The sequence below is a fragment of the Amphimedon queenslandica genome, unplaced genomic scaffold, assembly GCF_000090795.2.
Source record: "Amphimedon queenslandica unplaced genomic scaffold, v1.1 AMPQUscaffold_13304, whole genome shotgun sequence".
NCBI lineage: Eukaryota > Metazoa > Porifera > Demospongiae > Haplosclerida > Niphatidae > Amphimedon > Amphimedon queenslandica.
This window is the reverse complement of record NW_003546460.1, coordinates 1-14,945: the sequence shown is the minus strand read 5'-3', so window position 1 is coordinate 14,945 and position 14,945 is coordinate 1. Positions and strand designations below refer to the sequence as shown.

The 14,945-nt window shown below is 35.6% G+C and overlaps 5 protein-coding genes and 1 long non-coding RNA gene across 7 annotated transcripts; 3 read left to right on the top strand and 3 right to left on the bottom strand.

Annotated features, from left to right (window-relative positions):
• Nucleotides 1-686: 686 nt before the first annotated feature.
• Nucleotides 687-2,508, bottom strand: LOC100634695 (GDP-L-fucose synthase-like). The gene is made up of 11 exons (XM_019998815.1): nt 2,273-2,508; nt 2,106-2,220; nt 1,998-2,051; nt 1,880-1,954; nt 1,761-1,834; nt 1,425-1,558; nt 1,315-1,379; nt 1,207-1,273; nt 1,082-1,161; nt 926-1,025; nt 687-868 (listed from the first exon to the last, which is right to left on the bottom strand). The coding sequence occupies exons 1-11, from the start codon at nt 2,404-2,406 to the stop codon at nt 813-815; spliced, it is 954 nt and encodes a 317-aa protein (XP_019854374.1). The 5' UTR covers nt 2,407-2,508; the 3' UTR covers nt 687-812.
• Nucleotides 2,509-2,511: 3 nt separating this feature from the next.
• Nucleotides 2,512-7,643, top strand: LOC100634572 (putative leucine-rich repeat-containing protein DDB_G0290503). The gene is made up of 26 exons (XM_003387996.2): nt 2,512-2,624; nt 2,730-2,839; nt 3,030-3,172; nt 3,228-3,312; nt 3,381-3,590; nt 3,641-3,679; nt 3,722-3,817; nt 3,864-3,959; nt 4,012-4,173; nt 4,215-4,283; nt 4,329-4,539; nt 4,599-4,674; nt 4,741-4,981; nt 5,025-5,114; nt 5,199-5,318; nt 5,394-5,529; nt 5,897-5,960; nt 6,012-6,118; nt 6,163-6,495; nt 6,546-6,751; nt 6,800-6,919; nt 6,972-7,109; nt 7,152-7,241; nt 7,285-7,362; nt 7,416-7,487; nt 7,542-7,643. Exons 1-26 carry the CDS (start codon nt 2,576-2,578, stop codon nt 7,608-7,610), a joined length of 3,210 nt encoding a protein of 1,069 aa, XP_003388044.2. The 5' UTR covers nt 2,512-2,575; the 3' UTR covers nt 7,611-7,643.
• On the bottom strand, nt 7,596-8,729 carry LOC100634070 (glucosamine-6-phosphate isomerase 2-like). The gene is made up of 4 exons (XM_003387992.3): nt 8,585-8,729; nt 8,241-8,525; nt 8,005-8,189; nt 7,596-7,945 (listed from the first exon to the last, which is right to left on the bottom strand). The coding sequence occupies exons 1-4, from the start codon at nt 8,706-8,708 to the stop codon at nt 7,712-7,714; spliced, it is 828 nt and encodes a 275-aa protein (XP_003388040.1). The 5' UTR covers nt 8,709-8,729; the 3' UTR covers nt 7,596-7,711.
• Nucleotides 8,730-8,731: 2 nt separating this feature from the next.
• On the top strand, nt 8,732-14,757 carry LOC100633942 (uncharacterized). 2 transcript variants are annotated; one of them, XM_003387991.3, is made up of 6 exons: nt 8,732-8,903; nt 9,013-9,179; nt 9,674-9,721; nt 9,769-9,860; nt 10,016-10,088; nt 10,216-10,429. In XM_003387991.3, the coding sequence occupies exons 1-6, from the start codon at nt 8,807-8,809 to the stop codon at nt 10,261-10,263; spliced, it is 525 nt and encodes a 174-aa protein (XP_003388039.1). In that variant the 5' UTR covers nt 8,732-8,806; the 3' UTR covers nt 10,264-10,429. The 2 variants fall into 2 exon arrangements, with proteins under 2 accessions (XP_003388039.1, XP_019854376.1); XM_019998817.1 differs by lacking the exons at nt 9,674-9,721; nt 9,769-9,860; nt 10,016-10,088; nt 10,216-10,429 and adding exons at nt 14,355-14,402; nt 14,450-14,757 and having other exon boundaries at nt 8,768-8,903.
• Nucleotides 10,566-12,614, top strand: LOC105313435 (uncharacterized). The gene is made up of 2 exons (XM_011406872.2): nt 10,566-10,897; nt 11,443-12,614. Exons 1-2 carry the CDS (start codon nt 10,579-10,581, stop codon nt 12,474-12,476), a joined length of 1,353 nt encoding a protein of 450 aa, XP_011405174.2. The 5' UTR covers nt 10,566-10,578; the 3' UTR covers nt 12,477-12,614.
• Nucleotides 12,614-12,828, bottom strand: LOC109583456 (uncharacterized). Its single transcript, XR_002185528.1, has 2 exons — nt 12,723-12,828; nt 12,614-12,668 (listed from the first exon to the last, which is right to left on the bottom strand). It is a non-coding gene; the product is annotated as an uncharacterized LOC109583456 (long non-coding RNA).
• Nucleotides 14,758-14,945: the final 188 nt, after the last annotated feature.

Genomic DNA, 14,945 nt, shown 5'->3' with positions numbered 1-14,945 from the left:
CAGGGATTTTTGTCAAATTTCACCAAAATTGACAAGTAGAAAATTCCCCAATTTTATTACATTTTCTGATGCATATACATGTACTTATGTTGTGTAGAAAATTTGAGCTGATTCCGATCAAGTTTGGATTTTTTATGATTTTTTAAATTTGCTCCGAAATTGAACAAAAGTCCCTGTACTATAGTACAGGGATTTTTGTGAAATTTCACCAAAATTGACAAGTAGAGATTTCCTCAATTTTATTACATTTTCTGATGCATATACATGTACTTATGTTGTGTAGAAAGTTTGAGCTGATTCCGATCAAGTTTGGATTTTTTATGATTTTTTTAATTTGCTCCGAAATTGAACAAAAGTCCCTGTACTATAGTACAGGGATTTTTGTGAAATTTTACCAAAATTGACAAGTAGAGATTTCCTCAATTTTATTACATTTTCTGATGCACATACATGTTCTTATGTTGTGTAGAAAGTTTGAGCTGATTTCGATCAAGTTTGGATTTTTTATGATTTTTTAAAGTTGCTCCAAAATCAGACAAAAGTCCCTGTACTATAATACAGGGATTTTTGTGAAATTTTAACAAAATTGACAAGTAGGAAATTCCTCAATTTTATTACATTTTCTGATGCATATACATGTACTTATGTTGTGTAGAAAGTTTGAGCTGATTTTGATCAAAATTGAATTTTTTACAAATTTTTAAATGGTCACGGGCCAAATTTTGTCAAAAATGAAAAGGAGAGAATCCTCCATTTCATACAATACATTTACACACATATAGATTATTAAAAATTGTATATATAGATGCAGTTTAAATACGAGCAGAGTCATAGTTCTCTTGAAACCATTGGACTGTCTCAAATATTCCTATAATGATGATAATAATAATAATTATTATAATAATAAATAAATAATATTACTTACCGGTTTTAATATCAGTAAATTTGAAGTCAGGATATAAAGATTTTAATTTCATGTTGCTTGCAGTTTTCTTGTACTGTCCATCAGACTTGCTAATATCATACTAAAGAATAAGATGGAAGAATATTAAACTTTGGGAGAGAGAGAGAATTATCTTACAATAACTTGTCCTTTAAACTCCATTCCCTCCACAATGAGCTCAGCTACTCTACTAATAGACACCTCGTCTTCCTCGCCAACTGTTACCATGCCAACCAATAATTAATAACTATTAATTAACCAACCTGATAATATAATTGGATCAACGTCTTCGTAATTTCGTAAAACCCAAACAAAAAGTTTAGCAAGGTCCTTAATGACTATTCATAACAAACCACACCCACCTAATGTACCTTCGAGTAGATGAATTGTCTGAGAGGTTTACCACTACCAAATATGGTCAACGGTTGATCGTTCTCTAATTAAAAGAATAAAGCCGGAAATATTGAAATGAGCATAGTACTTTTAGCTAAATAGCACTTGTGTATAAGACCGGGTATGACGTGACTGTCTTCTAAATTAAAGTTATCACAAGGGCCATAGATATTAGTTGGGATAACACTGGTAAAGGTACAGCCATACTGGTCATGATAGGCCCTGGAGAAGAAGGCAAATAAAATATTTACTTTAAAAAGGTTTGATTTTCACTGGTTTTGTGCTTAAGATTTGCAAAATTAAAATGAACGAAAATCTAAATAATACTTTACAAGATCGCCAAATGCTTTGATTTTCATGTAAGTTTAACCCCTCAAAAGTTTCCAGCTATTCTATATAATTATACGGTATTCCATTCCCTCACCTGTTCTGTATGTCTATCATTCTTTTGGCGTATGCATACCCATAATTAGATGGGTGTGGCGGTCCATTATGAACCTAATGAATAAGTAATTAATTAATTAGTAGGTGGAGTTCCTGTACCATTGTTTCGTCAATCGGATAAGACGTTTTATCCGGAAATATACAAGTAGATAGACAAGAGACACACTTCTGGATCTAGCAAAATTGTATATTTATTATTATTATTAATTTATTTTACTTTAAATTCGTAGCTGCAGTGTAGTACACAGTCATTAATTTGTAAATTTATTCTCTAAAAAATTAATTATAATAAATTGTCTGTAATTGCAACAAACTCGTCGCTAACTAGAAAATCGGCCGGTCTCCTCATATTTTTAAACAATCCTCCAACCATGGCAGCTAAATGGATCACGTGAGTCGGTCTGTGCTTTGAAAAGATGCTCCTAGTCTCCTCTAAATCGCTAAAAATAAAAGGAATGAGGATACAATGTTGCTTCTTTCATGCTTCTCAACCTCAGGTCGCCATCTTTTGATGACAGAAAGATCCATTCTTCATTTGGCTCCTTCTCCTTCTCAATAATCTCTTGAATTGCCTTCCCAACGAGTCCTGATCCTCCAGTTACTAAAATCCTCTTCTCAGCAGCCATTACTGCTCCAGATACTGACAAATACGGAAAGAATACGAAGCAAGTCAACTTCCGGTTCAAGTGTTGCTCTAATTAACGTTACCATAGCAACAAAATTAAAGAGGTAGGTGTGGCTGCTCCAGCAAGAAGTGTGATTCTCCATTTTCTCTCTCTTTCTCTTTCACAATAGATGACAGCAAGACCTACCAGTGCTCCTAAAGTCCTCCAACCAGTAGGAGGTCAGTATCTCTATATAATGCACAATAGAGGCACAGAGAATGGCTCAGAATTCATTAAAGTCTCATTATTATAAAATATTTATTGTGTTACTGGTATTTCTGCAGGTGATGAGTCAACTGCTGCTGCTTCTGTTAGTTGCTGTATGAGACAGGAGCTGTCGCTCTCAAGACTGCACCAATCACTCCAACAACTGCAAGAGTCTTTAGTGGATAAAGTAATTATATAATAAATATAATTAATATTTATTATTAGCATTATGATTATTATACAATATACTAGAGTAGGAATATTTATGGTTTTACACACTTTATTTATCTGTTAACTAATGCTAATGTGAATCTTGAATGGTGATAATTAGCGGCTCTCTCTCTCTCTTTCTCTCTCCCCCCCTCTCTCTCTCTCAGGATTACAGTATTCAGTCTTTAAACGATGAAGTCTCAAGGCTCTCAGTTTTTGAAAAGGAAAGCGAACGAAAAGATAAAATAATTTCAACTTTGAGAGAAGAAATTGCTAAACTGCACAAATCCAACATGGAGAAATGCATTAAGTAATTAATATTAATAATTAATAAAATAGCAATGAATATTAATGATATTTTGCAGACTAAATCCAGTGATGGAAGAACTGAAAAGTATTAAAATATTAATACAAGAGAGAGATGGGGAAATTGATGCATTACAAACTACCGTAATTAATTAATTAATTATTATTATTATTATCATTATTATTATTATTATCATTATCATTATTAATAGGTCAGTGAATTAAATGATAAGTTAAGTAGATCAAGACAGCAGGCAGCTGCTCTTCAGACTCAACTATCACACAAGAACTCTCTCCTAGCGACACAATCGGACGAACTGAGGACTTTAAAAAGAGAAAAGAGACAGTGCGATGATCACATCAGCTCAGCCAATGAATTCAGCAAAGAGAAGCAATCAACCATCACCTCACTTAATGATAAAGTAATATATATGGAATATATTTATGATATCTCCTATGTTATATTTCTTAGGTTAAAAGATTAAAGACAGCCAATCAAGATTTAACCCAGGTTAATAACTATTAATAACTATTAATAACTGTTAATAACTAGAGGGTGGAGTCCACTCAATTGAAATATTCTCAAAGCATTGAAACTGAGAAGCTGTTACGAGATGAGATACAACAACTGAAAGGGAAATCAAGCCAAGTAATGATGTCATTATTGCATCATCTTAATTCGTTACTAAAAATAGATCAAGCTCCAGTTGTCCAATACACAGGATCAACTTCAAACAACAAAAACAACAAACAACAGGATAAACAACGAACTTGACAAAACAAAAGAACAAGTAAATAAAAATTAAATAAAATTACTTTTATCTTCTTTCTTTCCTCTCCTAGTTGGAGCAGTTATGTCATCAGTTACGAGGGCTGGTCTGTTTAGAATCATCATCTAAACTCTCACTCTCTCCGGACGTGATAGTATCAAACGTTGACTCTATAATCAAAGAACAAGTTCAACTGAAGAAGAACCATGAACAGCTTGAAGAAAGACACCAAGAGGTATACTGAAAGATTACTGAGTTTTACTAAGAGTATACTAGGCATGCGAGAGACTTGCAAGTCTACAAAACGACGTGAAATCTGTTTCAAGATGTCTATCAAACATTCAAGTAATTAATAATAATAATTATTATTATTTTTATTATTCTTCTCAGCCTCTTTCTCCCCTCCCATCAGTCGTCTCTACAATACAGAGCTCAGTTAATGATATTCATGTATCGGATGAGGGCGTGTCCCTTATAGTCCAATGCCTCACTAACCTCTGCAGTAACGTCCAATCACTGCAGACCAACATTGAGCACATTAATAATGCATTGAAGACAGGAATGAAGAGCTTGTTACCTGATAAACCTATTAGTGATAAAAGTACGACTTTGTTGTTGTTGTTATTATTGTTGTTGTTGTTATTGTTTGTTTGTTTTTAGGTATTGATGCTTTGATTGATTGTTTGTTGGAAGTTACTAGAACTAATTTATCAAAGAATGAAGCACAGCAGCTCCAGTAAGTTGATTAGTGATTGTTTTATTCCAGCACTTCCTCCTCTCTCTCTCTCCCCCTTTCTTGTAGGATTGTAGTCCTCACTGAAGAGAAAGATGCAGCCATTAAAGAGAGAGAAGCAAGAGTTCGTGACGAGTGCAACATTGAGCTGAGGGATAGATTAGGAACACTGCGTGAAGAGGAGAGGATCAAAAGAGAAAAGGAAAAAGACGAACTAGTTACAAAAGCACGTGAAGAATTGAAAGAGACGAATGATCAAAGATTGAGCGAAATCAAATCACTGAGACAAGAATTGAAAACCAAAGAAAAGGTGATGAGAACTTAATTATTAATAATTGTTACTTTTAATGCAGGAGCTGGAGACTAAATGTGAAGAAATAAAAGAATTAAAAATTAACTTTAATGATCTCACAATAGCAAATACCAACCTCATTAACGAGCTGGTAAAAGAATATAATATTTATTATTATTATTATTATTATTATTATTATTATTATTATTATTATTATTATTATTATTATTATCAGGGTAAATTGAAGGCTAGTTTGCATCATGAAGAGAAGGAACACAGCGACACTCTGATACTAATAAAGACTCAAAATGAAACGAGAGAAATGGACATTAGCAGAACACTACAAGAATATAAAGTAATTGATCATTAATTATTTATTTACTTATTTATTTATTTATTTACTTATATATATATTAATTTATTCATTAAGATACAATGTCAAGAACATGCCAGTACTATAGTGTCTCTGGAAGGTAAACTGATTGGAGCATTAGAAGAAGGAACAAGATGGAAAGAGAGAGAAATGAATACTCAAGAGAAGCTAAAGTCACTTCAAAATGAACTAGGTAACAGCTAAAGGAAGTACATGTACAAGTACTTGTAGTTTTAATGATATTCATTGCTGTTATGGTGTCTGCCCCACGATAGCCTCACAATGTTAAAATGGTTTATAAGGACAGAGTTGAAGGTCAAAATGATAAGGCTCAGAAGTCAGCAATTTCAGTCTTGACACAATTTTTTGAAGGGATTCTCTGTCCCTGATATCATTCACATTAGTTATAAATAAATATTTTTGTTAGTTAAAAACAAAAAATGACAAAATGACATGGACAGCATGCAATAGTCCATCCTTTCAACATTTAAAATTAGAAACACAATTTTAAGCATAAAAAAGTATATCATATCTTGCTCCTACTTGTTTCTTACTTGTAGAGCTGTTGCAATCTTCCAGTGAATCGTCTCAAAGTAAAACTAACAACATTCTACAAGTGTTGAGGTACGCACATGTACATGTACATTTGTTGCTATGGTAACCAATGTATCCCAGGAGACAGCTGGTGCATGCTAATGAAAGCTCTGACAAAGAGAGAGAGAGAGCGAGAGAGGTTGAACTGAAAATGGAAGAAATGAAAGAAAAGCAAAAAGAAGAGATTGGTAAGAGCTAGAGTGGAGAAGATTTTACTTCTTAATATTTTTAGATAAGTTAACGTCATCTCATAAAGATCAGATCAGTGATTTGAGATCTCAGCTAGCTCAACGAGAATCAACGCTAGCTGAACTCTGCCAATCTGCTACAAACAAGACTCCACCCACTGAACCACACCCCAAAAAATCACCAGAAAAATTAACAGTCGAAGAAGACCACACCCATTTATCAAAAGAAGAGGAAGAGGACACGCCCCCTGATGTGTTGGTTGCCGTTGGTCACCGTTGTCTTGGTGACAATCACCAAAAAGTGATTGATAGTCAGAAACATGCCCTCCACGAGATGAGACGAAGAATAGACGAACTAATGAGGACACACCCACCTGGTAATGACCACGCCCCCTAGTTATTAATAGTTATTAATAATATCATATAGTGCCCAGTCATCAGGCCGCATTGAAGGAATTAGCTAAATTGAGACAAGAACTGATTGAAATGAAGACAAACGAAATCATGAGGAAAGAGGAGGAGAACAGGAAAGGGGTGGAGTCTGTTGCCATGGAGATTGGTCATGTACCTAGCAGAACGCTGAGTCAGTACGAGTTAGAACTGGAAGAAGCTTTGCAAGACAGTGAAGACGCTGTATGATAAGATCAAGGTTCTTTAAATATTTTTGTCTTTCTTTACTAGTATAATAACCTGTTGATGTTTTTGTCTGAAAAGTTGCACATTCCGAACATGCCTGACTTTAAGCCGCTAGGAGGTGTGAATAAGGTTGCTAGGCAACACATCCTAAAGGAGAGAAACGAAGTGCGAAATATTAAAAACATTAATTTATAAATTATTATTAATTAATTAATAGTTTATTGAAGGATCATTGAATGAGGCTTTGACGGTAGTCAGGGCCAGACATAAACCAGTTCCTGTAACCAGTCAAACTGGTCAGACCAGTAGCGAGAGACCTAAGAGTGCTAGTGTACCTCAACCTGTACCTGTTCCAGTAAATATAAAATTATTTTATTTATTTATTATAATTTATTAGGATTTGAGTCCTTATGGTGTCTATAATAATGAAGTTTTGGAGCGATTAGACCAAGAGAAAAGACTCCAAGAAGCAATGGCTAAAAGAAAAGTAGCTTATTTTAGTTTTTATGCAAGTTTAATATTTTTCAAAGGAATATAAATCGTCCAAGCAAAGACACAGAAGACGTTCCCATTCTTGTATGTTGACAAGCGAGGAGGTCCAGCACAGAGTAAATATAGTAGCAATTAAAGATGATGTAATGCCCTCTGTTACTATTAATAGATGGATCAGGTACGGAGGCTGTATTCTCAGAAATTGGACAAGAAATCGGCAGAAATAGATCACTTAAAACAAGTCAGGGAAAGAGAGAAAGTTTAGTAATGATTGTTTTAATTCTTTGTACTGTAGGAGTTGAAGTCTAGTCAGCAGGAGAATGAAAGTTTTGCTTCAAAAATGAAAATATTACGAGGAAAATAACTAATAAATAATAATTATTATACAAAATTTGTAGCAAACAATTCACTTAATAAACAACAACAACAACAACAATACTAGTTATACAAAAACAACAACACTAGTTATTGTGTTTCCTTCACGTCAAGGTCCTTTACCAGCTGGTTATGCACTTCCATCAATCCCTTGAAATACTTAACCGTTTTAACTCTCAGCTCTAACGTAGCATCTTCATCACAGACTATGGTACACTTTTTATGATATTGGAAAGCAGATACTGTCCACATATGACTAACACCTTCCTCAACTGCTTTATACAAAGCAAAGGATTTATGAGCACCTGTGATAACTATCATCACCTATAGGATAGTTATTAATAGTTATTAAGTACTAGTTATTAATTACAAGTCACGCCTACCTCTCTGGCATCCATTACAGTCCCCACTCCGACTGTTAGTGCTGCTTTGGGAACTTTAGAAATATCGTTACCAAAAAACTTTGCGTTAGCGAGTATCGTATCAACGGCTAGGGACTTGATACGAGTCCTAGAGGACAGTGAGGACCCTGGCTCATTGAATGCAATATGGCCGTCCGGTCCAATACCTGTGAATGCATGAGTGAACGCATGTACGCATATCATTATAATAGCTATACCTCCGATAAATAATTCAACTCCTCCCACTTTCTTAATTTCTTCTTCAAATCGGTCGCATTCAGCTACAAGATCGGTGGCGTTGCCATCCAATATGTGGGCGTGTTCGGGTTTAATGTTAATGTGCTTGAAGAAGTTGTCCCACATGTAGCTATGGTAACTCTCAGGATGCTCCACTGCTAGTCCCACGTACTCGTCCATGTTAAACGTGATCACGTGCTCAAATGAGAGCTGACCCTCTTTATGGAACTGGATCAGTTTCTTGTACATGCCTATTGGGGTGCTGCCTGTGCGTGGGTGGAGGAAAGGGGCGTGGCTCAGTCTTTTAGTAATTTTTATTGGTTACCTGTTGGTAGTCCTAGTACAAAGGGTTTGTCCGGTCCAGGATTGAATTCTTTTATTCTGTTCCTCACGTATTTTGCAGCCCATTCGCTTGCAGAATCATAATCGTCCAAGATTACGAGACGCATCTTACCCCTTGCTGGTTATTAAAGCTAGTTAATTAATCAGTAGTTAATAAATCAGTTGTAGGTGTGGTTAAGTTGTATCACGTGATCTTCAAAACAAAATGGCGGCCGTCTCTTGGAGATTGACATCTGTTTTAAAGTCCTCCTTGTGGAGCTCTAGAGCTATTGGTCCTTTATTTAGAGGAAGAGCAATCACTAGTAAGAGAAGGATAAGGGAAGGAAAGAGAGAAATAAACCATAGAAGCTATATAAAGAGGATTGTACTCTTCAATATTGTTGTAAATTTGTGATGCTTTATTTGTAATAGGATATTATATACCTCAAGCCACACCCATTTTGTATCGTCAGTATTCTAGTAAAGACATTGAAGTAACTCTCACGCCGGAAGAAAAGAAGATTAGTGATAGAATGGACCGTGGGTATATAAGGAGGTTCTTTGACTGGATGAATTCTGACCCTGAACCCATTGAAGAAGTGAGAGAATGATATTTACATGTACATGTACACCTCATTTTATTATACACGTAATTTATTAATGTATTTTGCAAATTTAGATTTTTTATGAATTTTATAGTTGCTCCAAAATGGGCCAAAGTCCATGTACTGTATTATATGGTCTTGGGCCAAATTTTGTCAAAAATTAAAAGGAGAGAATTCTACATTTTAATTACATTTTCTGATGCATATACATGTTTTCATGTTGCGTAGAAAGTTTGAGCTGATTCTGATCAAAACTAGATTTTTTACAAATTTTTAAAGTTTCTCAAAAATCGGTTAAAAGTCCCTGTACTATAGTACAGGGTCACGGGCCAAATTTCGCCAAAAATGAAAAGGTGAGAATTCTCCATTTTTATTACATTTTCTGATGCATATACATGTACTTATGTTGCGTAGAAAGTTTGAACTGATTCTGATCAAAATTGGATTTTTATGAATTTTAAAATTTTATTGTATTATTCATTGCACAGGTGTTTAGTGAGGAAGAGAGATTAAAGAGAGAAGACTTAGACAGAAGAGTAAGTGTAATCAATAATAATCATTTTTAATTATTATATCATTATAGTTAAACGAAATGCTTTATTCTAATCCACCAATCAAACCTGATCTAGCCTTCGTAACAGAAATGATAGAGACAATGATGACTTTTAATGACAGGTATAATACTAACTTAATAACTTACTCCACCCATGGGTGGAGCATACTATTTGTAATTCCATTGGTATCATTGTAATGAAGTTAATGGTTATATCTACATGTAAATACTGTTTTACAGTGACAAGTATTGCATACTTTTTTATCCCTTCCCTTAGGATAGCTGTAGAGAATTGGTACCTTGTAATGCCGGAATTAAAACTAACACCTGACAAAGAATTCAAGGAAAAGGTAATCCAAACAATCATCATTATTATGCCACAACCCAAGATTTCAAGATTGTTGCAATAGTTGTTGAGTCATGTATTGTATTGTATTTTGTTAGTTTCTTCTCTTTCACTTCCTCTCCCTTCACTAGGTGGAGGCATATTTGGAAAAGGCTCATAGAGATTCATATTATGAGTAGATGATCACAAGCCAGCACACACACATAGACAATGATATTTAATTTATTAATAATAATAACAGAATAACAGAATGAGGTGACATTTTCTCACTTGGCCAATTTTAGATCTACATTTGTATTTTGACCATTTCTTTATGTTGTGCCTGCTTAGATCATTTACATCGTATACTATAGTCTTCACTCTTAAGGTAATTTATGTAGCTCAGTTTACTAGAAGAATTTGAAGCATTAAGGGGGCTGCTCAAAAAATATATATACTTGTTTATTTTATAAATTTCATTACCGTTACATCATCAACGTACTTGGCCCTTACGAATGGCGTCATTCCATAGCAAGAGTACTCCCGAGTATGAGGTCCTTCATGAGTATCTCCACAAAATTTGCGATGTACTTAGCAACCTTCCTGATAGCATTACCCCTCTAGCTAGAGACTTCTGTGCCTCTGACATTATATCATCAACTACAATGAGTAGTGCCTCCAACACAACACAGGCTCCCTATTTTCGTGCTAATGCAATCATGACTGCTGCTCATGTAAGTGTACAACAGGATCCAAGGAAGTTTGATGCTGTGTTAGAGAAGCTAAGTGATCAGGGGCTTAGAGGGCTTGTAAAGGAAATGGACCAGAGACTTGGTAAGATCATGTAGTCATCATGCATTTTTTCGAGTCAGTTTACTAAGCTTAATTAAAGGGACACATTCACGGAAATAGAATGCACACGTTACTGTAGAGGAAGTAAACATTAAATTGGGCGTGCAACAGATCATTAATTAATAGTTATGGCACGTGTTTAGACACGCGTAGAGAGTAGAGACAGCAATCAGTCGCAGAACCAGGAGTAGGCATCTGTAGAACACTTCTCTCGAACAGAATTAGCTCTTTTGCCACCCCAAGATACTCTTTTTAGTGAAGAAACACCAGGAATATTTACAAGTAGCCACTCGAGTAGCCATTTTGCCTTAATTATTAGGGGCGCGGCCGCACGTTATGAATAGTTATCAACACTAAACGTCATCATTAATGATGTCATCTTGAAAAACGGGCCAGTTTTTCAAGATGACGTGCTTCCGTGCATGTGTCCCTTTAATTCATATAAATTTTTTAAATGCTAATTTTAAACTTGCATGATTCATGAGGCCATTGTATAGATCTAATAATCTTTTGATTTATAATCATAGAAAACCACAAATCTCTACACAAACGAGATCTCAAAATCAAACGAAAGATGAAGATACTTGTGGTTGGTCACAATGGAAGTGGAAAGTCTTCATTGATCAATGAAATGCTGGGGAAGAAAGTAGCAACAGTTGGTCGGTCAGATCAGCAAACTCGTCATGATCCAATTGAAAAGCACAAATGCAAAATTGGAGACGTAGGTGTCACAATATTTGATACACGAGGATTTGGTGACCCTTCAGTAACTGACTGGAAAACTATGGAGTCTATTACTAAAATCAAAACTGTAGACGTGGTGCTGATATGTCACAAGCTGTATGACAGGATTGATGATGCAACCGTAAAAGAGCTAAAAGTCCTTGTTGACAACATGGGTAACAATTTGATTGATTTGTCTGTTCTTGTCTTTACTTTTGGTGATGAATACCAAATGAGATGTGAACCTGAGTTTGCTACTGATGGTAGCTTGACAGAAGATTCAAAGGAAGAAATTAAGGATGAATTGGTGGCACAGCGGGCAAGAATTGAACGCAGGATAAAAGAAGTGCTTAAAGAAATTGGTATAAATGAAAGGGTTGCTAACAAAATACCAAGCTGCATAACTTGCGGAAAGAAAAAGAAAGATGGCAAGCGAAAGGAGTTACCTACAAGTGATAATTGGATTAAAGAACTATGGGACTTATGTGAGGACAGATGCAAAGATGAAGCAAAACCGTTTGTTCGTTCAATAAAAAGCAAGATCTGGGAAACATTAATGATGGGTGGGCTAGGAGGAGGAGCTGTTGGAGCTGTTGTTGGTGGCGTTGCTTCAGGAATTCAAGCAGGTGGTGCTCTCGGTACTGCAGCTACACCAGGACTTGGTACCTTAGCCGGAGCTGTAGCTGGTGGAGTCATGGGTGGAGCAATTGCTGGGGGGATTTATGGTGCTGGTCTTGCTGGTGTTGGTGCTGCAGCCGTAGAAATTGGTGTTGCAACCGTCGGAATTGGAGCTGGAGTTGCAAATGTAGTACAGAACAAATCTGATGAAAGTGATTGAAAAACCTCAAGACTTTTTAATAGCTAATGAACACAATACAGTTATTAGTGACTTAGTTAGTACTCTTAGTGATTTATTTCCTCTTGTAAGTTTAATAATAATAACAATAGTGATGTGCTACAAGTTAAAACATTTTAAGTCTTTTCTCCATTACTGCACGTCCATTGACCAGCACAGGAGAATCAGACGGATCTATAAATAGATACAACATGACATCACATTACATCATATTATGACATCACTCACTGTCTAACAGTTCTTCAACAGAAATGGTCTCATCTTGACCCAGCAATGTCTCCAGTGCAATCATACTGCTCTCTAATGGAGGAATACGCTGTATCTGAAGGAGAGGGAGGGATAGAAAGGAACGAGTAAAGTAAATGAAACCATAAATCTGGTGGTTATAAAATGCAGGATGGAAAATTTAGATATTGAAAATTTTTATATGCTGCCCATTTATCCCAATATGTTAATAGACCACCCTAGGCGAGAATTGAATGCGTAGGAAGATTATTAGAAATTTTTACGGTTGTAAGGCGTGGTTTAGAATGAAATAAATTCCGGCCGCCATTTTGGTTGGCAACTTTCAATGGAGAACAAACGGGCCGACATAAAAACAAACCTGTATTAAGATTTCTGGACCAAATTTGACCAAATCCTTGACAGGAGAAGCTTAGAGGCAGCTGTTCTTTCTTATAGCAAGCGCTTTTTAGCTATTGATAGAGCTACAGCAGGTAAGTGAGGCATTTTCTTCGTGCCTCCATTGACTTCCATAATAAACTTGCCAACCAAAATGGCGGCCAATTATGATGTGTGGGCAGGTACCGTATATAAAATTAATGAAATTCATAACTTTTCCAATTCACGCCTAGGGTGGTCTATACTGAAACGAAAAGGATTTATTAGCAATTCTAAATTTAGTATGTCTCATTGCTATACAAAATTACATAACTCAAAATAAACATGATTTTATGGTATGCCTTTACTTTGCTACAGGGGCGTAGCTGGACCTTGGGTGATGGTAGGGCAAGGAGACAAAATGGCGTGCGAAGCGCGCCGCGATTTTGGCCACACCCCTTTTACGCAGCAAAAGGGAAGCATTTTTCTGCAAGCTGAGCGAAATCAGAGTGAAATTATCATTGTATATAGCTTTAAAAAGAGCTGTGGTTATCAGCCACCCCCTTTTGTTATTGTAAGAACAATGAATATAATTTTTTGGGTTATAATTTCAATGAATATAATTATAAGGCCACTTTGATGGTAGGGCCCAGGCCCCCTCAGGCCCTACCTCAGCTACGCCCCTGCTTTGCTAGCCATCTTTCTCTCCATTTCCAACCTCAGAGGAGCATGTAGTCCTTGACTGTTACGCAGCGACTGCATTACAAAAGCCTCATGATTAGCAGCAAACTAAAAATAAATTAAGTTAAAAATAGAATCATTGATTGAGGCTATGAATAAATATGAGATCAATGAATATTAATGAGGTTGGTTTGCTTCACTTGCTTCAAGTGGGTTTAAACGGAAATTATTTGATTGGATGAATTCTGACCCTGAGCCCATTGAAGAGGTGAGAGAGAATGGCATTTACATGTACATGTTATTTTATTATTATATATGTAATTTATTACTGTATTATGCAAATTTAATTTTTTTTAGTAATTTTAAAGTTGCTCCAAAATGGGCCAAAGTCCCTGTATGTAGTACATGGTCATGGGCCAAATTTTTGTCAAAAATGAAAAGGAGAGAATTTGCCATTTTTACTACATTTTCTGATGCATATACATGTACTTATGTTGCGTAGAAAGTTTGAGCTGATTCTGATCAAAATTGGATTTAAAAAAAATTTTTTTAAATTTTATTGTATTATTTATTGCACAGGTGTTTAGCGAAGAAGAGAGATTAAAGAGAGAAGACTTAGATAGGAGAGTAAGTGTAATCAATAATAATCATTTTTAATTATTATATCATTATAGTTAAATGAAATGCTTTATTCTAATCCACCAATCAAACCTGATCTAGCCTTCGTAACAGAAATGATAGAGACAATGATGACTTATAGCAATTGGTATATGGGATGCTATGTGTAAGTGCTGGCTATTGACAGGCAAGGCTGGTTGTTGCGCCCAGAGAGAGGGAGATCACTATATACCTCGTGTTGACACCCAAACACTGATCTTTAATAATACAGCATGCAATATATATACAAAATAAGATCATGAATATTTATGAGTTCTGTGATGTCACTACAGTACTCCCCCGCCAGACGAACAGTCGATACAAATGATCAAATATAGAGTCGATCAGGAAAACGAACACATCGACCAGAACAAGTAACGTTGGTATCCAAGTGAGTACCGTCGGTCTCCAAACAACTAGTGTTGGTATCCGAGCAAGTACTGTTGGTCTCCAAACGTGCTTACCACGAGCAGCAGTCAAAGGAGTATAGTCGTCAGCAAAATGAAGTGACTG

Coding starts and splice junctions, on each gene's coding strand:
- LOC100634695 (XM_019998815.1), bottom strand. CDS start 2,406: ATGGCTGCTGAGAAGAGGATTTTAGTAACTGGAGGATCAGGACTCGTT. Junction 2,052..2,105: donor GGAGACCGGCCGATTTTCTA/GTTAGCGACGAG, acceptor TTAATTTTTTAG/AGAATAAATTTACAAATTAA. Junction 1,274..1,314: donor GACAATTCATCTACTCGAAG/GTACATTAGGTG, acceptor ATAGTCATTAAG/GACCTTGCTAAACTTTTTGT.
- LOC100634070 (XM_003387992.3), bottom strand. CDS start 8,708: ATGCGTCTCGTAATCTTGGACGATTATGATTCTGCAAGCGAATGGGCT. Junction 8,190..8,240: donor AGTTGAATTATTTATCGGAG/GTATAGCTATTA, acceptor ATGCATTCACAG/GTATTGGACCGGACGGCCAT. Junction 7,946..8,004: donor CTGTAATGGATGCCAGAGAG/GTAGGCGTGACT, acceptor ACTATCCTATAG/GTGATGATAGTTATCACAGG.
- LOC100633942 (XM_003387991.3), top strand. CDS start 8,807: ATGGCGGCCGTCTCTTGGAGATTGACATCTGTTTTAAAGTCCTCCTTG. Junction 8,904..9,012: donor TAGAGGAAGAGCAATCACTA/GTAAGAGAAGGA, acceptor TATTTGTAATAG/GATATTATATACCTCAAGCC. Junction 10,089..10,215: donor ACAAAGAATTCAAGGAAAAG/GTAATCCAAACA, acceptor TCCCTTCACTAG/GTGGAGGCATATTTGGAAAA.
- LOC105313435 (XM_011406872.2), top strand. CDS start 10,579: ATGGCGTCATTCCATAGCAAGAGTACTCCCGAGTATGAGGTCCTTCAT. Junction 10,898..11,442: donor GGAAATGGACCAGAGACTTG/GTAAGATCATGT, acceptor TTATAATCATAG/AAAACCACAAATCTCTACAC.
- LOC100634572 (XM_003387996.2), top strand. CDS start 2,576: ATGACAGCAAGACCTACCAGTGCTCCTAAAGTCCTCCAACCAGTAGGA. Junction 4,174..4,214: donor TTGAAGAAAGACACCAAGAG/GTATACTGAAAG, acceptor AGAGTATACTAG/GCATGCGAGAGACTTGCAAG. Junction 4,540..4,598: donor TAAACCTATTAGTGATAAAA/GTACGACTTTGT, acceptor GTTTGTTTTTAG/GTATTGATGCTTTGATTGAT.